Genomic DNA, 27,485 nt, shown 5'->3' with positions numbered 1-27,485 from the left:
TTTGTATCCTTTTGTATTTTCATTTGGCCATTTTATTGGGCAAAGACTCTACCAGAACAGCCCAAAAGAGGCAGCTAAAGCTGTTAAGAACGTGCTGAAGTGTTTGGCTGGATGGCAGCCATCATGAGCCTGGCATGTGCTTCTTGCATGGCATTTCTCAGCATCCACTGCAATGCAAGCAGCTGGTGCGAAGAGGTTAAGAGCTCCTCACCATCAGGAATGGACCCTCACGAGTAATTGCCTGCCAAAAGTGAGTCCCAGAGAATTATACCAGCTCAGGCTGAGGAAAGGAATGAGAAAGCAGCTTCCTACTCACCATTAACAGTGAGTCGGGCCTTGTTGGAGTAGGTAGAGCCAAAGTGGTTGGTGATGATACACTGGTAACGCCCTTCGTGAGCAAAGGTGACATGCCGGAGGTGCAGAATGGTGGTGTACTCCATCACCTCACCATCCTTTGCCCGCACATGGGCAAAGTTCTCGATCTCAGCATTGTGCAGCATCTCGTTGTCTTTCTTCCATGCAAACATCATGGGGGAGCTGCTGCTGCTGGCAGCCGAGCAAGTGAAACGGATGTCCTTCCCAAGGACAGCCACTGTTGTCTCAGGCTGGATGATGATCTGTGGCTTGGGGAAGTCATCTAAGAGAAAACAGCAGGCGTAGTTAGTTCTGGACTATGAGGAAAGACTGGAGCAAGCAAAGGGATGCAATGAAAAATGAGCAGTGTGTAAGTGAAAGACATTATCGCACATCTGCTTTTACATCCACTGCTGTCTACACCAGGAAAGCAGCCTGCTCTTGCAAAGCATTCCACCATCAAGACTGGTTCTACAGTGCAGATGTGCCATGCACAACTCCACTGAGTGGCTGGTCTAAGCTAGGACTCTCGTTCCTCTGGTTCCTTCTCTAATCGGTGGACTGAGATGGCCACCTCAAACATCTACAAGATGCTTAGCTCTCTTCACCCACGTAGTTGAACCTCAGAAAGATACTGTGATCTAAATAAAATATCCTTCCTTGTACAACCCATGCATGAAGAGCAATACTGAACTTAAAACTTCACCCTAAGGCCTGCATTAGTGTGAAGCAGAAGGGGAGAGCAGGACACTTACACGGCTGCAGATAACACCTCTAGGGATAAAAGCTCATGAAGCAAGGTGACTGCAGCATGCACTGTCAAAGCAGAAGCAGCTGTATCTGCCTGTCACCCATCTGAGGTTGAAAGCTTTGCACACTCACTCTCTGCCCCGAAGATTGTTGGTTTTTGCAAGGTTCCAAGCAGATTCATTTATTAGATTTCTACAAATGGTGTAATTTAATATTTGACTAAGGTTTAATTAAACAGCCAGGCCTCTGGAACCAGGAGTACTAGTGCCTGGAGGACTTGGCAGGCAGCGGAGAAGCAAAGCTGTCTTCGCTTTGTGATGTTGCTGTGGGGATGGAGCGTCATGATCTCTTCTTCCAGACGAACACAGCAAGCCTCCCAGACTCGCTCAGACAGAGGCCACCTAGGCAGAGCCCTACCACTCTGGGATCGAGAGGGACATGGGACAGCAGCTGGAACAAAGCTTTTGCTCCATGTTCAATGCCAGTCATGCATTCAACTTAGTTAAATAGTGTTGTCAAAAGCTCGTTTTTCTTTCATCAAATAGCCATATGCAGCTCCACCGCACAGGGTTTGGCTCACCAAACCAGGACTTTATTTTGCCCAAAAGCTGGATGCATGAACAGCACCACTTTAGCCCCCTCTGATCATTTACATTTCTTTTCTTTACAAGAAAGGTAGTAGATATTTGTGTGTGCTGGGTATTAAGTAAAGCTGCTTTGCAACCACAGCTCAGATGCAGAGTCAACTGCAGTGTTTGGGTGGGAAAACAGCAATAGGTGCTGTTTAGAAGGAAAATCAACTGTAGGAGAAAAAAAGATTATAATGCAACTGTTAGTCGTCGGTTGGTTCACGTGGAATGCCTTACTGGCCCAAAAAAAGGAGCTGTGATGGAGAGATTCTCCTCTGCTTTTTTTTTTTTAACCCTTTGTTATTTTCAAGAGGGAGAAAAGATGAGTGAAGAACACAAAGCCACAGAAGTGCACAACACTACAGAGTGAAAAAAATTACAGCTGCAGTCTTGGTAGTATCAAACCAAAAGGACTGGGGAAGTCTCTGCGCAAGCTCCATTTAGAACTGGAACAAGCATTAGTCCCTTTTGATTTAATACTCAGGGAGCCCTGTAAGGAATCCACTGGATGCAACCAATGCGCTGTGTGGTTTTGGTGGGAAATAAATTGTAGCCAATGACAAATTTTTAAAATGCAGGCTGGGCTTCCTTTGATCCCACTGAATAACAAAACAAAACAGAAACCCTCTCATAATAACATGCTTGTAGGCAAAGAAAATGTTTCCCAAGTGAGTCCTACCCTTCGTACAACCTCAAAACACAGAGGCAAGACTTACCACACACAAAACTTTCTGGCAGGATGGCAAAAATGCTCTTGCTTTTGAGTGACTCAGGATGGGCGCAGGTGGCCACCACAAAGGATTGCAGCTCTTTCTCAACTAACCACTGGGGCAACCATTTCAGCTGGCAATCGCAGAGGAAGCTGTCGCTATTTATGTGGCTGCAGGGAAACAAAACCAACACGAGCCTGCTGTGAGTCCCGCACGGAGAGAGGGCTGGAAAGCTCACAACCCTTTCATGTTAGACACATTCCTCCCTCCCCCCCAGCATGGGTGGAAGGAAAAAAAGGACTGCAGGGTTGTCCTAAAGGCACTAACGATGTTAAATACATAACACATTTAAACAGCATTTCATCTCCACACAGAGCAACCCATTCCTGTACTCCAGTGACACTTCCTAGTGCCTTGTATTTATTAACCAACTTCCAGAGTGATCCCCAGGCACAGAAGAGCAATGCCATCCCTGGCTTAAGTGAGAGAAACCAAGGCAGATCATCTACAAAGGAGACACACAGCAGAGGCACAAGTCAACAGTACAGCCCATCCTGCTTCCATTTCTTGCATCTTATTATCATGCATGCTCCTTCTCTGCCTCTGTGGTTTGAGCATCTTTGGTGGGGGCTGAATTCAGGACTTAATTACTGAACAGTGAGAGGATGCCAAGTTCCCACTGTAAGACCTTCAGTTTCCTCGGTGGCCAACACCACAGGAGTAAGTGGAGAGGGCCCTGCCTGCCTTCTGTAAGGTACGTGTTGGCACACCAGCATCATCAGGGATAAGAGGTGTAGCTGATGTCGTATTTACTGATTGACAGAAGCAGTGGAAGAGAAATGACCAAAGACATTTGTGTAAACGCAATACAACCAGTGACTAGTTTGGAAAGCAAAACACAAAAACATTTCTCAGCATCCTAACAGTAACTTAGCACCTTCTGGTAAGAAAAGAGCAAATAAAAGGGAAGCCTCAGGATTTTTTTTTTTTTTTTGTTAAATATTGTGGACCAAATTATGGCTCAGCATAGCTGTGAGGCCAGAATTGCAAGTTTACACCAACAGGGAATTCAGACTTTGGTCTGGCTTGGTCCAAGACCCTAGGGAAACCCAGTCTGATCCCTCAAATCGAACAGGAAAATGCCTCAGAGACCGGTAAAATGGCCCCAGACAGAGAAGTCCTGTCCTGCAATACTGAAAGGTGTGCAAGAGCAGGATATCAAGAGCACAGCAGAATCCCAACTCCAGCACTGTGTTCTAAGAAGATGTGAATCTCCTCCCATTTTTCTACCTGGTAACCTCAGGAAATCCTGAAGTCTGAAACTAGCCAGGAAAGGGGAAAAGAAAGAAAGAAATGGACTGGAAAGGGAGGGAATGAGGGAACACAGGGATCTGATTTTCCAAAGCTGTCCACTTTGCTGTCCTAGAAGGATGTGCAGCCCCTAACACACGTGATGGCACAAACACTGCTGGCTAGCTGGGACAGGTCAGAGACCCTTAGTATTTAAGACTTCAGTACAATGCATTCTGCATGTATATATCCCCTATCTGAAAGCCACCTCCTCTGTGGCATAAAGGTTCCTTCACAATATCTGGATCCCACAAGCTCTTCTCTAATAAGATCAATCTTTCACCCCAATTTTGTTTCAAGAGCCAGTGCAAAAGATAAGGTGGTTAAACAAACAATGGACACACAACATTTATCTTATTCATTCCCCAGTCACGGGTATTAAATGTCATTGCTAACAGTGACCATCCGATTCCCATTTCCAATGCCAGGAAGAAGAATCTGAACCTGCCCAAACGCCAAATAAGTGATTTCTTGTTCCACAGACATTGCACTACTCCAAAGTGTAGCAATGCATGGACAGTGGATTAAAAATTTATAGAGAAAAAGAGAAAAGGAAATCAGGCAAGACTGGAAACAGTATCTGATAACAGTGCAGAGCCCCAGTTTGGAACACAAGCAGCAGCTCTGATAACACATCCGTACTTTTACACCAGAAGGCTGGATGACAAGTGGATCCAGTTCAAATGGTGCTTATCACTGATGTGTCAGTACTGTATGCAAACCCTAAACACAGGTACAACAAAGAAGCAGATGGGCCACTGGGAATTAAATCAGTGGCAGCATAAGAAGGAGAGATGGCTAACAGGACCAGGGCTGGACTTCCTGAGTGGAGATGAATAATCGCACAGATGCGAACCTGCTGGAAGAACCTGTTCCGATGATCTAATTTCACTGACTATTAAACGCAAGATGTTCCCGTGACATCTACTCATGTGTAAAAATACCCTGCAGAGGAGGACAGAGGGGAGGAGGAAATAAATGAGTAGTAATGTGAATAACACCCCACTGGAAACAACATGCTACTTCTCACATCCAGGGCAAGAAGGATCCCTGCCTCCTTAATGGCGTGTACAGTCCAATTACTTACAGCTGCTGTAGGCTCTTCATCTTAGCAAAAGCATCTGCTTGAATAGAGCGGATGGCGTTATCCCCAAGGTTCCTGCAGAACACAACAGAGGGCAATGTGAACAAAAGGGATGCTGTGGCTGTGACAAAGTCTCTCACAAGCAATGACTCTAGTAGCAGGTGATTTGGTAGCTCCTTGTTAAGGCCATATGTACTTGCAGCTCATAGACGTAGCTTTCCACAAAACATTTTAATATTCAATAAAGTATTGCTGAGCAATAATCAATCAACAAAAATTACGGGAATAAATCACTAAGTCATTCCATACCCCACCTTCTCACTACATTTTCTCAGTCTCAGCAACCTCCATCATCCATAGCTCAGAAATTCCTCAACCCCCTCAATAACCAAAGATAGTCAGGAATGTCATATCCCAGGCTAGACTTTCAGCAAACATAAAGAAAGCGAATACTTTCACTAAACGGCATCTGAGAAGTTATTTGAAAGTGACTTTGAGAGGATACTATTGTGTTTGAAAAACATGGCAATGTTTCCAAAAGAAGGTATTCTTACAAGATTCCCTCGCAACTATTGCTAATTAAAAAAATTCACTTGTGCTCTAAAAAAAGGGCAGCATCAAATTTAGGGCTTAAGCTTACTAAGTGAAGCGTGGGACAGACAAGCACTGCTCGCAGAGGAAAATCTCAGTACGACATTAATAGGGGAACCTTTACCTGGGAACGTACCCCCACAGTCAGGCAGCCCTAACCCTTCAGTATGCTCTCAATGGTCCTAACGTTTCATACAATCTACAGCCAATAAAACATCTAGAGCAAAATCACATATACTTTAACTTGTGTTAATTCAGAAAGGAAGTTATTCATGAATCACTGCTGGAGTCATCAGCCTTGGGACACAGAAAAAAAAAATTACATAACATCAGCCAAAATGTACTTCTTGCAAATCGCTCTAAGGCAGTCATGCTGACTGGGGATCTTCGGTGCCTGCATCGTAAGCAGTCATTTGTAACATGTGTCACTGCCAGAAGCCTAGATTTAGGAGGAAGTTGGGGCAAGGGAGGAGGAGCGAGGGCTACATCTGAAATAGTGTATTTTCATTGCTAGCAGCCTCCAAAGAAGCAATATGCAAGTCAAGGCGATATTTATGCAAGAACAAATCAAAAAATTAAGAGCATGCAGATTTGCCACATGTTCTATAACTTTGTTCCTGGCACAAAAAAAGGCCAAAGTTGAGGCGAACTTATAATGAGAAGGAAGCAGGTGGCCCCCACAAATGGACTGGCTTCTCAGTTTACAAAGACGCTATTAAATTGCTAGCAGATCTCTCAAGCAGCTCCTTCTGGCAGACCCCCCTTCCCAAACTCCGAGGCATGGTGGGTTACTCACAGGTGCTCCAGGGCCTCCAATCCTGAGAACGCTTTCTTGGCCACCGACTTGATCTTGTTTCCAAACAGAGTTCTGCAGTTTCCAAACATCCAGTGCCAGATAAACAGAAAGAAAATGGGGAGAGGGGGGCAGAAAAAGAACGAACACAATTAGCGTGGTTTTATCTGATATATGCGCTCAGTGCAAGTCCCGGGAAATCTGAACTGCATGGAGATTAAGAGGATTGAAGTATACTCGCTTTCCCACTCCTGAAATTAAATCCTTTTATCTGTATTTGAATTTAGTAGTGATGACAGCACAAAAGGGAATGTGCCATATCACGTAAAAAGGGAGGTTTGCTGCAGTGCTTGAAAACCAGCTTGCTGAGTAACAGAAGGTCCCCTCTATTCTTTGCAGGCTGGCTGTGGACAGGATAAAGTGCAATGACAGTTTAACAAGAATTTGGTCTCTCCCCGCAACACTTTTCATTTCTGACTTCTTCCCAGACAGTAAGTGGTAATTTATTCACTGTTGCTTGGCCTGAAAGGACATCCACACACACAAGGGCTGAGGGCTGGCTCTTGGCTGCACATTTATACAGCAGCTAACCAAAGTAACTGCTGACTTCCTTCCTTAGCTTATTATAAATACAACCGTAAAATAATATAATGCAGTAAATAATAATCAAATGGTAATTTCAAGGGACAAAAGGAAGAAAAGGTAATAATGTACAGCGCTGAGGAGCGTGCTTGCTTGCATCTGTGACCAGAGCATTCCTCCGAATCAGCACAGTGCTACGCAGCGGCAAGAGGTAGACTATCAGCAGGCAACAGCCAGCTGGAGCGATCACAGCCCAGCTGCTATCTGCAAAGTAACAGTTCTCTATAAATATTGACCAGTGGTGATCAGTCAGGGGCAGGGTTCATGCAAAATGGATGGTGTCCTCACCTGTTTTATTAAAACATCAACCAATGTCATTAATTAGGAATGCTTTCCTTCCCCAGGAAGACCTGGAGAAGATAAACCTTAGACCTCTGTCTAAGGTTTATCTTCCAGGTGCATCTTTTATCACCACCTGCTTCACATGGTGTCCAATGCAAGTTATCACTGACACCTCAGGTGAAAAACTGGCACATACCATGCTGCCTTTGATTGAGTTTTCCTTCAAGATTTTTCCTTCAATATAGAGCGTAACCTGTATTTGCACCCTAAAAAGGCTATGATGGTCCCACTGCTGGCTGCCGGGTGGGGAAAGGATGCTGGGGTACAAGATGGAGCATGTGCAGCCACTGCATGGGCAAATAGATTTGCAGGAGCTCGTCAGGGCTTTCCACAAAGTGCCCTTCAAATATCAGGATAATTTGGTGTCTCAACACTGGCACCCAGAAAGCCCAGTTTCTGTGTGGATGACGTGGTGGATGCCGCAATGGGTAGAAAGGAAAATTGGGGCTCATCACGCTGTTATGACAGTGAGGACTGAGACTGTATCACTGTTGTCTTTGGATGGAATTTGGGTGCCTGCCACTGGACAACACTATGATCCTGAGTAGGTCCTCACAAAATCAATCACCCTGATGGTGGTACTGCCGGATGAGCCACCACTCTAAATTCCTGGGTAGACAGGAAAGACTGGTTGCTCCACACAAAAGGTCTGTGACCCCAAAATCACAAATCTTGCCATTCTAGAACAAAACACAACCAAAAGCTTCAGTTTCAGGCAAAGCCACATCCCGGCCTCCACAGTGACACATCCTTGAAGCCCCTTCTTATGGGCAGAGTTAACTTCATACAAAATCACAGCTGAATTTTCAGAGCTGTGTCCCTTCATTAATTATTTGATTTGAGAATAAAGACAACTATCGTAGGCATGCTGGTGGCCGATTAAAGGCTCCAGACAGCTGCAACCTGCTTTATCGATGGTATTGTTCTAAATATCTGCAGTAAGCTTTACTGAGGTCGTTGTTACAGCACCAAAACCAGGGTATCAGAGGTCTTATTTACTGCATGGGAGCGTGTGTGGCTTTCTGCTCTGGGTGAAATACCCCAAGCACCGCAGGATGTGTGCAATCATGTGTACCATCATTTGGTAAAAGGGATGCTGTATTAATGAAGGTTTTGAAGAACCCATTAGAATGATTAATATAGTAAATAATTTACTAGATGCAAACTCCGGTCATATGGCTGCATTCATACACGCTAATTTCTGGAGCCATATTCCTACATGAGGGTGTTATGCTGAGTTGGAGTTTAACTGGAGATTTCTATTTATTGGTCTTTTAAAAATTGGAGATACTGGTTATATCTGCTTACTTACCTGTGCAGAGATAAGCAGTAAGTCTGGGGATGTGAATACACAATGCATACACTACTTGTATAGATGCATACAATTTTATGGCTACATATATAAGAAATACGTAACACACTGGTAATAACGCCATGCCCCAGAAAACTTACTAAAATCATTATGCCTTTCAAACTTCAACTAACCACTTCTCCAGTTCTGAAATGGTTTGAACCCAGTGGCCCCTTTCAAAGGGCCGTGGCACGCTGGAATGCAAACGCGGCGGTATGCAGCTCCACAATTAGCCTGCCTGCTGCTGTCCAGAAATGCTCCTCCACTGTCGGCAGAGCTAGGCGCAAGCATGCTCTCCCAGTGATTGCATAAGCATAATTACACGCTAGGCACACAATTCATTAGAAAGCAGCATTTTCTCCTCCAGCCAGTTTTGCACCTGCAGGAAGATCTCAGTCACCAAGTGAGCCATCAAAAAACCGGTTACATTTAGCAGCTTGAATAATTAGGAAACTCGTTGTTCCCCAGTGATTCCACTGATGCTTTTTATGCTTCGGTGCTTCTCTACTCCCTCTTTCTTGAAGCAACATTTTAATTTAGGCCTGTGCTCTCCATCCTGGAGAGCTTCATATATAATTCAGAGAAGGCTAAAGTGACTGGCCTCCCCACCTCTCAGTTTAACACCTTCATTTCAGTGAACAACTCTCTCTGTGCTAAATCCTTTCAGAGGCTAATCTGTGCCAGATCAAAGGGGAACGGCTTTTAAGGCCATCTCCACAGAGCTGAGGTGATTATTAATTCATTGGAAGGTTTCCTCTGAAGTGCCCATTTATTTTTTGTATGCTAATGCACTTAAAGCTGGTTGACAGTTTAAACACAGGCCCTAAATCACACAGTGAAATGTTTGCTGTAAAGGCTGATTTTTTTAATTTTATTTACAAAAAAATCCTGCCAGCAAGAATGATACTTACTTCAGCTTGAGATGAAATTACAAGTTTGGGATTTACGTGCTGATGAGCTAAAATGGACTCAAGTAGATCCCTTTAAAACTGACCACTCCTGACTGTCCCAAAACACCTCAAGAAATACAATGAAATCGTCTCGTATTCTGAGGTTTTTCTAGCCTTACACTCTGGCTCACAATGAACAATCCCAGCAACCTGTCTGTCCCACAGCAGGTTGGCTCTGTTAGGTAATCAAATCACTCCTGTCTGCACAAGAACCACCTGATCCACATGCTCTTCCAGGTCACGAAATTTGCTGCAATTCCCCCCACAAACCATGGGCACATGTCCTTCCCTGCGTTCAACCAAACCCAGACCTGGCCCAAGTCCATGTGCAACAGAAGACAGAGGTCAACAACATGAAAAAAGATGCAAACCTGGCTGCTTTAGACTTGTGCAAGCCCCTGTTGCATCCTTTGCTAACAGCAGACAAAACCGAACACCTTTCGAAGCAGTTCCTCGCGCTGGATGATAAACATCAGATCAGGCCATGGCTATTTCACAGGAGAGTGATAGCTGCTCTGCCCAGAGCTCCAAACACAAAACCCACACAACCCCGCAGGCTGCTTCTGCTTCCTTCCTTCCTCCTCCCTCTCCTTGCCATACCTCCTGGCCTCTGCCTGACCCCCACAACTCATCAGTACTCATTTCTCCTGGTTGCTGAGTCAATCCTCTTGCTGAACTCTTTCCCTCAATGCTGTCTCCTCTGGCTTTTTCACCTCTCTCCTGTTATTTGCACCCAGCATTTCTAATATATCCCCATCACTCGAGACCGCCACTTTTGCTCCCATGCAGTGGGCACATTGGAGGGATGCCCTGTTGCGGACATCCCACCAGGACAGCTCACTCTCTCCACTCCTTTACTTCACCTTCTCTCCCTTGTGAAAGCAGCACCACAGACTCACAATCCTACAGCCTGCAAATCCCTCTGTCAAAACCTCTGCTCCCACTACCCTTCTAGGTGCTCACATGGTTTCACTGGTTTCTTCAGACAACCCAAAACCTTCAGCCACAGAGCAGCCAAGGATGCTCCCACCCACCACATCTGCTCCTCTGCCTTTTCTCTAGCAACTTGTGGGAAGATTTCCTGACTCCACGTGCACAGCGATTCCTACTGGCCTCTCCCTCTCCAACACTTCTTGTACCTCCCTGCCTGACTCCCTGGTCCTTAAGTCCTTCTCCGCCTTCTGCCTCACTTTATTTGCAGCTACAACTTGGTTCCCCTCTTCTTGGATCCAGTGACTCCCCTCAACAATGATCAAATGCCCTCTACGTCTGTGATTTCTAAATTTTTCTTCTCCAGCTAAGCATTACGTCCCAATGAATCCTGCCACAGCTCTTCCCACTCCCCCAGGAGTCTCTAATGAGATCGTGACAATATACCACCTGCTAGGATTCATTCTAGCCATCTGCTATCCATCGAGGTACTTTTACTGCACCTCTGGCTGTGCCATCTCAGCATCAGAGACAGCGTGATGGGGGGGTGCTGAGAACTTAAACAAAGGCAAGAGGTAATGATTAGAAAGACTCTTGATTTGTCACAAGCCATCAGAGACTTCTCTGACAGGGTTGATTTATATAGCCGATTTCAAATGGAATACGAACAAGCACAGAGCAATGTGAAAATACTTGCAAAGGCCAAGCAAGCTATAAACATTTGCAAGGCGCATGATTGCCTTTGGTTTCTTTTTATCCCTTTAAGAGTCTATGCCCCATGGTGCCTTTTATTGTCGCTGCACATGGAAGCAAGCCCAAGAGATCACTCTCAGACAGAGCATCCCACAGAAACGAATCCTGTTTCAATCCTCTGTTGTAACAGGAAATGGGGTGATTTTTCTCCTCTGTTTATTGTTATTTGCTGCATCAATCAGTGCTTCGCTGAAGATTGCAAGGGGTCTCTTTTGTTGCTGTTTGCTTTTGGAAGAACAGAACAGTTGTGTTGAATCTTACAGATGAAAACAAGTTTCTCTCCTGTGTCTCTGAACTACAGTATGTGGCACCGTCAATTCATCGCTGTAAAAGGACTATAATTGCCTCATATCTGCTTAGAAACACAACTGCTTGATAACCACATCTGCACTCTTGCAGTAAGCCTGCAAAACTACTACATCTCAGATTTTCTGTTGATTTTTATCTTGTTCCAAAGGGAGGAAGGCTACATAGGAGAGACCCACCCACACATACGCACACAAGTGCTTTGCAGAACTTCAAACCCAGGGATACTCACAGCTTGCTTAGGTTTTCTAGGCCTGTAAAGGCTCCGTTGGTATCTTCTATTGTGCCTGAGATGTCGTTGTGGTCCAGTTCCCTATGGAGAGGACAAGAGAGAGCTCATAACCTGTGTCTTAGCCCTAGGCTCACGTTAAAAACAAACAGTAGAAAGTTTGACAATGCCACACAAAGAGCTTCCCATTTTCTCCTGACAGTTATCAGAAAAAGACGAGTCCTGCAGCAATGCAGCACTAATTACTTTTCCTGCACTGATGCATACTGAGATGGTGCATCCCAAAAAGAGCCCTGGCTTTTTCCTTGCAGAAACTCTTTGTTTCCGAGACAGCAGCAGTGGCAGATAGCTACTTTTTAACAGGTTGGTTTCAGTCCTTCTCTAATTCTGTGCATCCAAACAAAAGGAGGAAAAAGAAAGTAAAGTCCCAAAACAAAACTGCAAGAAACAGCTGTCCCTAAATGCTGCTATCATGAATTAAGAAAAAACTTTGGCTATTCCCACATATACATATATTTGTCTACAGCTACACCTTCAGAAGATGATCTGGTATATTGTTTATGAAGCTGCATTTTTTTCTGGCAAGGAACTTGTAAGCTCAACAAAGGAAAGCACTATCATCACTACACAAGTCTAACTCTCTGTGTAACACTGTATAAAGTTTTAAAAAAATGAGTAAGAATTCCTTTTTCAGAGTTACCTTCTTTTGGCTTTCAAATTGACCATCAATTACAAGAGTCAAAGAGGTCTGAAGAAAAACAAGCACATAGAACAAACACAGAGATCCACAAAAGCTGTTTAAACAGTCTGTTTAAAAATCCTTCCCTCCTAGCTTTAATTCCAGCTAGCAATGAATACCCAGCAACACAGACAGAAATTTATCATTTCTAATGTAAAGTAAAAAGAAAGAAAAAATAAATAGGCTTTATTTGTTTTGTTACATCATTCTGATTTAAAACCTAGCAAAAACCAACAACAAAGCAAACTAAACCATCCAGATAACCCTCCGAACCCTCAAGTACTCCTTTCGCACCTTTTGAAGATTATTATCAGAACATTTCTAGTTTAAACATATGAAGACCAAAAAAGAAAAATATTTCCAAAACAAAGCCCCCTGCATTTTGTAACATTCCAGACAAAAGCATCATAGTGTAGCTTCTGGGCTATGCAGCACAAATACACAGTAATCCAAAAGAACAGAACAGAAATTAAGTAAGAAAATCCCACAGTTTCACTATGGGCGTGGTTTTCCTGAGTCGAGATGGGGTTGAGACCTTTGCTCTCAGTACCTAAGCTGGCTGCAGTCTTTGCTTGTTTCTCAGCTTTGGTGAGTGAACTAAAGATGCAAAGGGAGATGGCCAAAAGGCACAATTCCTGCTTCTCAGCTGGCTTCAGCGTGAGATCTGAATCTCCTGTGCCTGGGGAACCCTGGCCTTAGCCAGCATCATTGTGGATGTCAGGGTGATCTGTGGGTAGGTCTATGCCAAAGGGATGGATTAAAAACTCAACATCCCTGCAGGGTCTGGGCACACATAATGCTGTGATGGCGTAAGAGACAAGTCCAGGAGAGACACTTTGATGTGCTGACATTTTCAGCACTATCTGAGAGGGGCAGGAGCAAATATATCCTCCTGGAGCTAAGTTTCTACATTTCCTCTATGGTTGCCAAGCCAATGCCTGTTGTTCTGTTTGGGTTTTAAGACATTTTTTCTCTTCAGTTCAACCATGGGCTACCAGTATTTGGACCGGCAAACCTTTTCCCATGGCAGAGACAGACAAGTGGGAACAGCCTGTAGGAGCTCTCTGACACACACTTTTATTAATTGACTGCCACACATTGTGTTTTCTTGAAAAAGGAAAAGAAAATGGTATTGCTTGTTCATCCAGAGGCAACTCAAAGGTTTAGTGTTAGAAAGGAGGAATAAAAACCTTTTTAACAAATGAGTGAAAATAGAGAAGAAAAAAAGAGTGGGGTATTTTGGCCTAGCTCTCTTTGTATTCAAACTCCTCTCCCAGCCCCTGTTGCCAATTTCCTATTCTTTCTGGCTGGCTGAGCTTGAATGCTTGCAGCCTTGTTAATCATTGTGCTCTGAGGTCTCTGGGCCTGACCTCTATTTGAATAGCTCCACATTTCAGCAGTTTCACACCCACCAAAGGCTCCCCAACAATAGGCCATAATTAAAGCATGCTCGGGTCTTTTTCACCAGGTGCAGGACCCAATAGGCCTTTCTCTTTATTAAATTAGAGCTCGCTCACACACTCCCTCTCCTCCTCCCCCCTTGGCCTTAGACATAAAAGAGGCTCCACATTCACTGCAGAGCAAAGAGAAGTACCAGCTCCCCTTCCCCTCCATTTTTCTTTGGAAACCTTTAGTTCCGGTCTTGACAGCTGCCTCAGAGAGGTCCCCTTCTGAATGCCCAGTGGCTGAAAGACTTTGGCTTAAGTTTAAAAAAGGGAAAAAAAGCAAACAAAACCCAAACTCACTTTCCAGTTGCTTCCTTCACTGTGAACTTCAATAAAGGAAAGAATAAGATGCAAAAAGTACTGTAAAGAGGGGAGATCTTTCTGTTCCCATTTCCTTTTAATTACTCAGGCCACAATGGGCTTCTGAAGAGGAATAAAAGTATCAAAGAGTGTTTTTTTCTTTTGAAGGAAGAATTAAATCAGCCTGCTGGACTCAACCGCCTAGGAGCTTGGACAGCGCTGTAACACAGGCTGTGAGAACTTTGTGGTGTGCCGGATGAAAGTGCTGAGCCCACAGCCTCTGGAGAGAGCAGGAGAGCAGCCAGCAGCTCTGCAGGTACAAATAAGGGAGACAGAGGCAACACAGCTCCAGGAATGGACAGTTAAAAGAACTGGGTTTCCTATCTTCTCGTGTTTCTAAGGCAAGATTGTACCTCAAGCGAACATAGCTCTTGGGTTTAACAGTGTATAACAGTGCAATTCGATAGCTGGCATCCCAGAGGAGGTCAGATTGATCTGTCCAATGGTCTCTATTAGCCCTAAAATCTAGAAGCTGCTATCTTCTAGATGGCAAGCTCATTTCCCGTGTGACGTTTCCAGGTATTATGTTGGGTCAGTGACTTCAAGTCTCTGGCCATAGCAACCACTGGATGGATCACTTTGCAATTCAGTAATAGGGCACACTAAACTTTTCGCTTGATAGTGTGGCAACTTCATTTCCTACTCCTCCTGAGTGCAGAATGACCCAACAGAAACCATCCTTTTCTAAGAATTTCAATTAAAGTCAGTATGATGGCAAAAGAAATTCTGCTATTAGCTGAAGGACTGAAACCTCAGGCATTTTTGCTCGGCTGGACTAGATTCAGGATCCTGTCCTAAGTTCCTATAATTTTACTCTGGAGCCTCTATTCTGAAAGCACTCCACAATACTGAGCAGTCCAACTGCAATTCTCGTAACTATTCTGAATTAAAAAAATACAAGTTCACTGAAGTTGAATAATGGGGTCAACACAACAGCTGCTGAAGACAACCGAGCAACATGTAGGGGAGTCTCATGCTGAGGACACAGGCACCCAAAGCAACTAACAGTTTGACAGAACACAAACTGTGGAGGAAAGACAGGTGTTAGCTGACAAAACCTGGGTGGAACTTACAGGACCCGCAGGTTTTTGAGTCCCTTGAAGGCACCTTCTGCAATGTGATTGATGGAATTATGGCTCAGTCGTAGTACGTGCAGTCCGCCAAGGTCTGCCAAGCTTCCCTCATCCAACCTGGTGAGGTTGTTGTAAGAGAGTATTCTGAGGAAAAAAAACAACCACAACAGCCTTTGTCAATTCAACCAGTATTTTCCAAACTCCTCTGTGCCAACCAGTAACTGCCTCCCACAACCACCTTATGAGAGGTGATATGTACTGGGTGGATACATAAGAGCTTGATTAGGAAATAAGACTGCAGTCTGCAAATATTCCCACAAGATACCCATAGCGCAGCCTGGATGACCGTAAGGGAGCAGTTACATGGAAGTCTTCTGTAGAGGCAACAGAGAGAGGCTCCTCCAGAAGTCAATGAGAGCAATACACTACTATGCATGCTGTCAGTTATGGTGGGGAGAGGCTACTTTCTCCATGGCCTGTATGGCTAGTTCAGGACTTGGGAGCACCACCCTTCCTCAGTGCATAGGTAACGCTCAGATACCAGTCCTGGTTGTGTTCAATCCCCACTCCCATTTGGACTCTCTCTGTGGCTTACAGGAAAAAGCAGTCCCCTCCTTCCCCACACCCTGCAAGGTGGAGAGTGACATCAAACAGATGGATTTTGAAGTTCACATGCGCTCTTGGCAGGGTCCAGACTTCTGTATTCGGGAGATGTCTTATCGTTCTGCACTTGTGCACAGCAAGCCCCAGGGGTCTGGGTGTGGGTGTCTTCACAGCCTGCTCCACCCCAGTTGAGAGCCAAAAGCATTTCACCACAAGGCAATTGAATGCTTCCTTTCATCCACAGGAAGGAGGTATCTGTTGTAAACCAGCCGCCTTCCCTCCTGCTCCCCTATGTCAAAGAGCGTACAGCCTGCTTGAAATCTTCTCCACTTACAAGTGACTAATACTGGAGCGTTGTTTTTTTCCTAGTTCTCCATCCATCTCTTCCCTTTGCCTCTATTATCTCTGGGTTTAGAGATTTTTTTAAGCGCTACTCCTGTTGCAGTTTGGAAGCTGGTAGGAAGAAAGCTGGTTTTCTTTTCCAGCCAGGGTACAGATGAGGCTTCTGAGATTTGACACCAAGGGCAGGGCATGGGAAGCTACAAGCCACTGCAGACACCTCACACAATATGCAACCACCATCTACGCAAGCAGTAAAGCTGCAGCATTGCTGATGCTGAAGGCCAGCTTGTCTCATCAAACGAGGTACCTCCGGGAGTAGCAGCAGGCAGAGTCACTGGTCTGTGATCTTCAGCCTGAAGCACCCACCCACAGCTCCCCACTGTGAGTATATTCCTCCTGATCTCTGGGATCAGCTGGGTAAGCCCTGCAGGGCTACTGGCAGGTAAATGTGACCAGCAATAGCCTCAGCTTCAAGTTGCCTGCGGGATATAAAAAGTGGCATTCATCTACATGCTGCTACTCTATATCTTCTCAAGCTTATCTCTCTACAAAGGGCAGCTGCATAGGATTTTTGAAAATATCTTAGCGATTTGGGAGCACAAGTCACTTCAAAAGATGTGAGGGTTTGGGCTGCTAAACTTTTCAAAAAGTGGAGTTATGCACCTTTGAACAAGCACTGAAATCCTTCATTTTACAGACAACAAGAAACAAAAAAACCTCACTGAGTTCCAAACCTCCAAATTCCTCTTCTAGTACTGCCTGTTAATGAGTCTGCATAAAAATGTGTCTAGGGCTTGCACGAAAATCACTGCAAAGCCAAAACCTAAGTCAAAACAGGCACATACTCTGAAGCACTGAGAATGTCATTTACTTGGCAAATGAGCTGTCTATCTTTTAGCTGTGTGAGTGGGCAGAGGGCAAGCTTTGGAAAAAATTCAGCAAAGATTAATGAGTTTGAAGAAGGTATGGGACAACATACTTTCATTCCTCAAGAAGTTGTAGTGTTAGTTATGAAGAACTGGCATCCGGTCAAAATTATGTCCTCACCTGCGATTAAAGAATTTGGCTTAAAAAAAAAAAAAAAAAAAGGTGTTCAAAAGTAATCCTAAACCTAGCTGAGAAAAAAAAAAGTTCCTTTTGATTCTACACAGAAAGTTCCTGCCACAACTGGTAAAGGCATGTTCCCCTCTGTTCGTCCTGACATCACCTCAAGATGGACGGACAGCAGCAGTCTTTAGAGGGCTCTCTCAATAGCTGCAACCAGATGGAAAATTTCAGGAGCTAATGGCACCTGGCAGTGGCTTCCTTCAACACGTAAGGGCTCTGCTTCCTGCCAGTAGGACAGGCCAATTTGCAAAACAGCGTGTTCCCCTCCTCAGCAGTTTGTATTATCTGGGTCAAGAGAAGTCAGCAGGTCTCTGTTGCGTCCTCGACCTTCTCATCTCTCTACCAGTGAGAAATCACTGGAACAAACCAGTGGAAATGTTTGTCTACACAGGCCTTTTGGTCTGGCGAGGAAATGGGAGAGCAGAACACAGAGCAGCATGCCAAAAGCGATACATAAAGGGGTTAACCAGAAACCTGTTGTGTTGTGCAGTTGGGGCTCCTGCTGCCAGCCAGTTCTGGACTAGGTACATCTAACACATTTCATTCCCATTGACCAAACTACAGGTAAAAAGTGAAAAGAAGGACCCAGCAGCCAAGTCATCGTTTACTTCTGATTAAATCCTATGGTCTCACTGTGGATTTTTCCATGATGTTGATGCCCTAGCACCTGACTGGTGAATACAATCAGCCCTTTCTCATGCCCTTAACAAGGCAAGAGCTCTCTTTCCTTGTTAGCTTTTACATCAGACCAGAGCCTTGGGGTCACATTTTGTCCCAACAACTGAAGGAGACACAACTCATCCATCAGATGACCACCTCCTTCCTTAGCACAGATAAGCATGGGTCTGGCCACCTCTCCTTCTTGGGTCAAGGACTTTGAAATTCATTCCCTGTACAACCGCAGTGTTTTCTGATAACTGAATCCCAGCAGATTTAGCAACAGGGGAGGTGAGCAAGGATCTTTTAATAAGGAATGAAACATACACATTGAAAGAAGTGCACAGAAGCAGTCTAGATGTATCTAGTGCTTCCTTTCCTCACCCTTCAATTTCAGAGCAGACCCCTCCTACAAGTACTCTTTGGCCGTGGGAGTTTCATTTAGGAGTATCTGATGGCTCCCTGCAGCAGCGTTACCCTAAAGACAACACCTGCAAGAGCTTGCAATATTTTGCAGAGATGTGTGCTAACACCCACATAATCACCTTTCAAATCTCAGCTAATGTCATCTCTGGCCTCACAGTCTAGCACAATCCTGTTTGTCAGGCCAAGCATGCCCCAGTGGCTCCTACAACCTCACGGAACCAGGCATTTTCCAAATCTACCCCATTCTGCAGCAGGGCAAGCGAGTCCTGCACTGGGTTTCTGCAGTTACTGTAGAGGACAGCCTCTAAGCCAGGACAGCTCTCCATTAGCACTGCTTGTTGGCAAGAGATCCCAATCCATACCTGACAAATAAAGGACTCAGTACGATGTGCAACCTCCCATCTAAAACTTGAGGGTTTGCAAAGACAGTGTCAGGTAGAAAGACAAGCATAGTTCTCTCTGAAAGAGTTCTGACATTACTTCTGCAAGATGCAGATGGGGCTTACCCATCCCATCTGAACCCAGGCTGAAATAAAGCTTCAACACAGGCACCGGATATTGGGTCCCTGAGAGCACAAAGGTCTCAGAGCTGTGTTACTAACACACTGCAGGGTTCTTAATTTGGCTACTCCAGGGGTCCAACTGTGAGTGCCGTAGGAAGGCAGACTCCCCTTTTTAGATGCTTTAGATTTAAGCAGACCATGGGTGGAGTGTAGTGCCGATTCTGATCTGTTGCCTTGAAGATTTCTCCATTGCCACTGCATTAATCTAGTGAAGTATCACTTGAGGATCTGCATGTGAAGCACCGTGCCAAGCAAAGGAGCCCTTTAGGCACGGGCAGTTTCACAGCAATTTGAAAAATTAGGTAAGTAAATAATCACATATGTATTTAACTAAAACCAAAAATAAAGTATTTCCCCTTCTGCCACAAAAAATAATCCACATCTGAATTAATAATTTGGATTCAACAGAAGATCACAGTCACTGGGCTAACATGTTAATTCTACAGCTTCTGAACATAAAAGAATGACATGTGTCATGTCCACCTCTCTCTTGAATCCATATCCCCAAAGACTAGGGAGTCACAGCTTGGTAGGCAGATACCAACCTTTAGTCTGAGTCCAGAGTGAGGCCTCTCAAAGCGGGAAGCTGCTTTACCATACTGCTTTTTGGTGGGTAGAGGAACCCCTAACAATGTTTAACAAGAGATTTCTCAGCACCAAGTAGAATGAATTACAGTTCCGCTAACCACATGTGTCAAGTTCTCCAAAGAAAAAAGTGAATCTTTCCACAGTCCCACCGAGGGGATGACAGCTACTTCTGTAAATACTGTAAGCGTCCATGTGTGTCTCCTCAAAAAGGCATTAAGCAGTGCCACAGACCCAAAAGAGACCCTTGTGGGGCTGTCCTCAGCAGCAAGGCTTTCTTTCATTTATCAAAGAGACTGTATTCACAGCTGGAAATCTCAGGAGAGAAAAGCCAATGTATTTACTTTTCAACAACTGAGCCCTACAGGAAGGGTAAAGTGTAAACAGGAGAAACAAGGAGAACTGCCTTTAAAGGGCCAAATCTCTGCTGGTTAAAAACATGATTGTTCTTTGTAAATACAGAGGATAAAGCAAAGCTTCCTTCAGGCTGTATGGTCATTATATGGCAAGCCATGCATGTCTCATAACCAGCTAGCTAAAAAGCGTTGGCGAGCCACAGATCACAAACTCTCCAGGTCTTTTGGCACTGTATACTTTTAGCAGGTTCTAGTCTTTGTTCCTGGTGCAAATATATTTTAATCGGGTGCTCTGAAGGTCACAACATCATGAATAACAAGAGCATCACTTTCGAGGCTGCAGTTCCTGTATTTCTACAGGTTGATACAGCGGGAGCTATAGGCCATGTAATTGGGAAAAATCCTTACTCCCTTTTCCTCCCAACCTTACATCAGCATCAAACCCTGCTCAACCAACCACAAAGAAACCAACTTACAGCTCATGGAGCTTCTGACAGAAGCTCCAGCCATCGGGGTTGATGCGGGATATGGAGTTGTTACTGAGGTGAAGCTGGTGCAGAGATGAAAGGCCATAGAGAGAGCCACTGTTTACTTCTGTCAGGCTGTTATATTCCAGGTGGCTGTGGAGAAAAAAATCAGAAGGAATTGACAAACAGCACTGGTCAAATGCTGAAGAATTTGCAACAAGCCATTCCTACACACTCTTCTACATACCCACGTGGGCATGTGTGGGCATTTCCTGTGCAAGTGAAGGATAGAAATTCAAGGACAACACAAAGGAAATACCAGAACGCGCTGTGACTGCAGAGGTACGCTCCGCTGCAAATAAACTGGGCTTAAAGCATCCCATTCAAGTTTGTATTTGCAGAGTCTCAGTTGTGTGACAGCAGCATCCAGAATCATGCTGCCTTGATCACTTGCAGCCTTGAAAACACACTTGAAAGCCAATCATGTTGGAAGTTTCAAGCATTTCTCTGCAATGACTATTCAATTTGTTCTCTTGTACGGAAAGAACACATCACTCAGATAGGCCAGCTTGGTTTCTAGGTATCCCAAGAGGCAGAATAATCAGGTCTGCAACACATAGTTTCCATGTATCAGTCAAAACAAATCTGAAGAAGCCAGATGAGCTTTTATTTAAAGACCAATTGAGATCTTATTGAATGTTCAAATCGTCAAACTTTCAAAGGAATTCCGCACAGCTTGAAAAACAGGACTTCTTTATTGAACACCTGGAAAGCAATGAGCTTTAGTAAACTGTGGGTCAACCAAATGGAAGCTGCTATAGCATGGCAGAGCTCTGTGTGTGCAGGACACAGAAAGAAGCATGAGGACTGGCACAGGTGGCCACAGGTCTCTGATGGGAGTCCTTGCTAAAATGCAGAGAAGGACATGATAGCAGGTGAAGTCTAAGGGAAAAGAGCGCGTCTCTCCAACTTACAGGACTTGCATCTTGGCTAGACCCCAGAAAGCCCCATCAGTCAATTTGCTTATGTTGTTGCGCTGCAGTTTCAGGACTTCCAAGCTGTCCAGTCCCTGGAATGTCAGGCCTTCGATCAGGCGGATGCGATTCCGGTTCAGCTCCCTAAAATCACCAAGGCCATACAAGTTTATTAAATCCCAGTCCTTTCTCACAAAATCATCTGTGCAGCATACAATGGGGACAGCAATGCCAACAACTCCTCTGTCAACGGTTCCCAGGAGAGAGGAGAATCGCACCGGAAACTTTCAATCCCAGAGCTGGCCAGGGAAGTCAGCTGGGTGTGATCGCTTAAATAAACTCACCCTGGGACAGACTTTCACTATAAAGAAATAACAGAGACAGTGTGGCAATTCCTCTTCATCCCTCCTCTCTCTGCATTTCTTTTAAGCCATTTATCCTTTTCATCAATTTTCACACGTCGTCATCTCTCAAGCATAGACACCATTTGAACCAATACAGTTAAACATGAGCATTATTTCCCTTTCAATCCACTGTTTTTACAGGACCTGCAATCGCCCAGTTAAAACGTGTTCTAAAACAAGCTGGTGCCATAAGAACTGTGAGCCCAAGAGAAAATTTTATGGCTAAGTTTGAAAGGAAAGCTTTCAGCTCCCCTGACAAATTTCACATTTTTGCCTATTATAAGAAACTAATAAAGAGTGAAACAAGTTGTTTCCAATAACAACGCAGTCTTAGTATTGTGTATACAAAGTTCTCCAAACTGGTTCATTAAATCTTTTTTCCCCTCTGGGTGGGAGGGACCCCTAAATCTTGGGAATATTTTTTTTCCAAATAGCAATACAAACATTGTCACAGCATGCTTTACCAACTCATATCAAACAGTATTATGGATTGCTAGACTCAGACATCCCAGGTGAAAACCCAGTTCCATAAAGTCAGTGGAAAACTTCATCAACACAATGCATTAAAGCTGAAGACAGAGCTTTTAAAACAAATACCTTTCTGTACATACAAGACTAACCTGAGGGTAGTTCCCAATTCAGCGTTTGTGTTGAAGAAAATGGTGGAGGTTACAACATCAGAACTTGTTTTGGAAAAGATGAGGAAGCTGTAGGAACTTTAAGCTTACTTTTTAACTGCCTAAAAAAACAATGTTGAACTTGCACTCAAGTGGAGTGTAATTAAAGTCAAGTAAGCAATTAAAAAGTTTTCAGTCCTAAAGACTCTTGCCTTACTGCACTTCCTAGGCTATTAGTGAACTACTCTTTGCCAGAAAAAGAACTGTACACAAATTCTACAACACATCAAGTCTGTATATCTTGCAATTCATTCATGTTTATCTATAGGGTTAAACAACCAGCTGTGAGACTATCTTTAAGAGTACCAATTACTCCCAACTTTCAGTGAAAACTGCGTTCCTAAACAGACTGAGTTGACATTCGTTTTTATTAGTTTTGCACATGATGCAGACAAACACAGTGGATTACAAGCTCTCTTGTCAATGCACAGTAACTTCCAACTGAAAGGCAAGAGACTTAAGATGCACATGCTATTGTGTCACACTGCTCAATCCCAAATTGGCTACAAATCCTACATGTATGCAAGCACAAATGCACACCCATTCCTTAGACACATCTTGGCTTAAGGATTTGTCAAGAGGTTGCCATTTAGAGGTGTGAGTTCCAACAGCTTTTGGGGACTTTAAGTTAACAGACAGAGGTTGACCTTTTGCCTATCAAACTTGATGGAAAGACTGCAACAGGCCTCAGGTTGGGACTATTTCTCCAACAGCAGCAGGAGGGAAAAGCTAAACCATTAGTGCTACTATTTTACACATAAAGCATATTTATAGCTGCAGATGTCTATGTGTCCCCATACAGGTCCTGCCATACAGACAGCAGGCAGGATAACAATGATGTGTGTGTTAACTCATCTAGAGTGCTTTTTTTCTCTGCCCAAGTATCACCACACAGTTTAACAACCTTCCGTCATTACTTTTTTATTGCCACATAAAGATACCTGTGTGGTCTTGAAAAACTAACATGGTAGCTGAGCTGTCGCTCACAACAGAAATATCTTCCAAACCTGTCTTGCACCACAGACACTGGTATTTTTTAAGGGAATAGATTTGTCTCATGCTGCCAAGTGCATAAGATGCTGATGTCTGCTGCAGCATCCCTCCCTCCCCACCTGATCAAAAGACTGGCCTGAAAAGGCAGTAACTACAAGATAAAAAGGACCCTCTCCCAACGTGTTTTACTAGGTGCTGGCAGAGGACTACTGCATAGTGTATTCTAAGTTTTATAGATAGCAGGTGAGGAAGGGTGACATTTGGTGTGTTTATCCTCAGGGACATTTTGTCTCCATAAAGTGTGGCTGAGCTTAATTAAAGTGCACATTTGCACATTTCTACTCACAGTTGTGTTAGCCTGGGTAGCCTGAACGCCTTGACAGGAAGCTGAGTGATCCTGTTTTTACTCAGACGAAGTGTTAGCAGGGACCGTGACAGACTATCAAAAGCACCAGGCTCCAGGGTGCTGATTCTGTTGCTCCCCAGGTAGCTGCAATAAATCACAACAGAAAAATGAACAGTTCTGTCAGAAATCTCCTTTTATCAGTATTTGGTTGGTCTCCAGACAGGCTAGTGAAATTACGTGGCTTCAAATCAGTCGGATTTCTGGCTGCACAAAGAGCACAGTGCCTTTCCCAGAGCCACGTGACGAATGTCGAAAAGTGTTGCACACTTCCCAAGAGCTCTTTGACACCCTCCTACTTTTAGCAAGGCAATTGGGATTGGCAGCCGGAAACTGGAGAATATTCCAATGCAGGATGACTCTATTCATTCCCCTTTATTCCCCTCAGCATCTGTCCCAGGGCCCTTTCTTACTTGGACCCTAGTCTTAGCCACAGAGGCTGTTTTTACAGAGTAACAGGCAAACATCAGTCACAACACCACTCTCTTATATCCTCTTACAACCAGAGGCTGAAATTTTGATGCAAACTTTAATGCAAGCAGATTATCTGTCTGCACCTCTTCAAAGGTACCTAAAACACAGATTATTTTATGTTTCACTGAAGAGGCAAACATTTCTATGGGGAGGCTGTTACTCTGCTTAACCCCTGGTTTTCTTCAAATAACCAATGAGAGATTCCTGTTCTTAACATTCAGTAGCCATTTTAATGATGAAATAGTCATTCCCCCTCCCCTCTTCCAGATGCACACAGGCTGATCTAGGAAACAGCATATACATTTCCCACTGGGGAAGAGACACAGACAGTTCTTGTGGCTTCTAGGTGTCTGTAAAGACACTTATACCTGAAGGATGCAGGATACCTTTTCTCTGTTGCAACATTCCCATGCAACACAATTAATAATCTGTGTTCTTTACGTATACATCAGAAACCAAAGACAGACCTCAAAAAATAACCTGACAGTAGGGACAACGTGCTGCCTTCCAATTCTCCTTTGCACTTAAAATCCTGATGACTAACCCCAGACTTTGCGTGTTCAATCCCTCTCCTTTTTTTAAAGAAGGTTTGAGGCCCTTTTCTCTGCTGTGGTAACTCAACAAAAGCTGTTCCCAACTAGAAAAACTCACAGCTCCTTTATATGAAGTCCCTGTGGAAAGCAGCCGTTTCGGATTTCCGTGATGTCATTGAAACTCAGGTCCAACGTTTCCAGGGTAACGTAGGGCTTCAGTTGACTTGCTTCAATGCTGCGGATCCTGTTGTGATGCCTGAAATGGTCAGGAGGAGAAATGGAGACAATTTAGTTCTCTTTAGGCCCACAGGCTGGCCCCTGAGTTCATACATTCAGACTTAACGGTGCTTGTTCAACAGCTGTCTGAGAAGAAACCCACACCAGAGAGATCTTCCCTAATCTCCATGCTGTTCCTATGGTTAGAGACTAGCTTACAGATATTTACAAACTTCCAGACACTTTTTCCGGTATGGTACAAGACTTTTCCCTTCTACAGAACTATTGACTCCATTCATCAGCCTTCCTTCCAGTAATTTGGGCTTGGTCTCCTACGAGCCTGCATTTCCACAATGGATTTGTCACATGCAAGAACTGAAGGGCTGGATTTTAATTGCGCAGGCAAGGAGTGCTGATCAACGGTTTAAGCAACCTGCCAACACTTTACACAGAGGATGGGATTTTCAGAGCTGCCTGCAGGCAACAGATAAGTAAACTCAAGCAAAAGTTACAAAACGTTGTTCCCTTAATTCCTAAGAATCCTTCTAAAACCTCCCAGCTTTAGGCTATGTTACAATGATATGTAATGCACAGAAATACTGTAAAAGGGCTTGTTTGACCCACTGTGCAATTAGGACAACACTGCAGTGCCAGTGCTCTGCGACTGCAGGATCAGACCCTATAACCATCAGCTGTGTTTGCTGCCTTACCAATACCAGCCTGAAGGATTCAATCTAACATTTTTCTTTAGAGAAAGTACTACAAGCTGTCCTCAGCATCAAACAGTTAAATACCTCTAGACCTCATCTGTACTCAACAAGGTCTAACTAAAAATCCCGAGTCCTTTCCTCTGACTCCTTTCTGGCCTGAATCAGTAGAGAGAACAGTAACCAATTTAAAAAATACATTGTGCATTAGTCACAAGAAGTAGAGCATATGCCTGATGTGAATTTAGACCAGTCACTGATATTACTGGCAAGGCTGCAAGTGAGGCACTCCAAACAGAGACGCTCACCAGACACTTGAGAACTTGCTGAATAATAGCAGAGCAATAGCAGAGAGGGTTCAGACAAGTACTGTGCCTTCATCTGGATGGCTACCCACTGAGTAACCAGAAGAGGAGACACAGCAGCCAGTGAAAGCACTCTTGAATACAAACTGGGACGTCCCAGCTCTCCCAACAAAGCATCAGCTCTCTGAAACAAAAAACTGATGGGTAAGCTGACCACAGCCTTCCAGGCAGTGAAGCCGATGGGTGTCTGGGAGCCCATCTTCTCCAGCCTCACCTCCATTTCAGGCTCTCCCAGGGGTTCAGACAAGCCCCTTTCAAAGAAAACCTCTTTTCTCAACAGAAAATACTAATAGGGACCTCCTCCGCGCACCGTGATCTGCTCCTTTACCCTCCCTGTTACTAAAACCAGATTGCTTCACCACCACATTTGCTGGTCTCTGTAACAGGAAGAGGGTAAAAACTGCATCTCCAGAACAATTCGCTTTCTGGAGACTCACCCTTTGAACAGCCAGCACACGATCCTCACTCACACCGGGAAACATTCAACATTCACAGAAATGCTGCTTTGACTAAAGAGTTTAAATGCTACTTAATTAATTCAGTGTAAGCTCACAAATCATTAAGGACAAATTTGACACCACTATAGCAATGTACTGCTAATGTGGTGCAAAAAGGCGTCAGAAAAATCAAAGGAGAGTCATTAACCTATGTTCCCAAACTGGTTATTCTATGGGTTACAGGCACACAGGCCTCTGCAACCACAAACTGTATAAAAGGCAATGATATAGCTACTATCCAAGTGACCAATATTCATTTACAGTCAGGAATAAAGACTGCATTTTCACATCCATGGGACATAATGGAACAGAGCTTCAGTGAATTTATGCTAATAGTATGACTAAAATACAGAAAAACTCACTATATCTAGAATTTCGTGACCTCCATAAATTGAACACATGGGTGAGGGGGATTTCTCTTCCCCACGGATTAGTTTGTTTTGCAAAGCCTCAATTATTAGAATCAGCAAGTTCAAAAATTTCAATGTTATTTCCTCCTCAAAATAAAAGAGTCCATTAAATGCGTGTGTGACCCTGATTCAGGAAAGTACCTCAACACAGACATAAGTGAAAGCAAACCCCAAGCATGTTTTCCATAGCTGTCCTGAAGCACGAGCTATGAGTTCAACTCTGATCTCATCTAGGCTGTGATGGCTGAGATGAATCTGGCCGTAAATTAACAGGAAATGAAGGTTTGTACAAATGAACGTGAAGAATCTATAAATTACCAGACGATTCCTGCGCAGGGCAGCTAA

The 27,485-nt window shown here is 44.2% G+C and overlaps 1 protein-coding gene across 2 annotated transcripts in view; it reads right to left on the bottom strand.

The window, feature by feature from the left end:
- LRIG1 (leucine rich repeats and immunoglobulin like domains 1) overlaps positions 1–27,485 on the bottom strand; it is a 92,447-nt gene that overhangs the window by 5,868 nt on the left and 59,094 nt on the right. For both annotated transcript variants that reach the window (XM_054837963.1, XM_054837962.1), the window contains exons 4-13: positions 25,064–25,201; positions 23,882–24,025; positions 21,462–21,605; positions 20,497–20,640; positions 15,382–15,525; positions 11,768–11,848; positions 6,265–6,336; positions 4,881–4,952; positions 2,450–2,613; positions 317–637 (exon numbers count right to left, since the gene is read on the bottom strand). In XM_054837963.1, the coding sequence (XP_054693938.1) occupies positions 317–637; positions 2,450–2,613; positions 4,881–4,952; positions 6,265–6,336; positions 11,768–11,848; positions 15,382–15,525; positions 20,497–20,640; positions 21,462–21,605; positions 23,882–24,025; positions 25,064–25,201 (1,424 nt within the window). The remainder of the gene's footprint in view (positions 1–316; positions 638–2,449; positions 2,614–4,880; positions 4,953–6,264; positions 6,337–11,767; positions 11,849–15,381; positions 15,526–20,496; positions 20,641–21,461; positions 21,606–23,881; positions 24,026–25,063; positions 25,202–27,485) is intronic.

Source organism: Grus americana, chromosome 11 (genome assembly GCF_028858705.1).
Source record: "Grus americana isolate bGruAme1 chromosome 11, bGruAme1.mat, whole genome shotgun sequence".
Classification (NCBI taxonomy): Eukaryota; Metazoa; Chordata; class Aves; order Gruiformes; family Gruidae; genus Grus; species Grus americana.
This window is presented reverse-complemented; position numbering and strand designations above follow the sequence as displayed.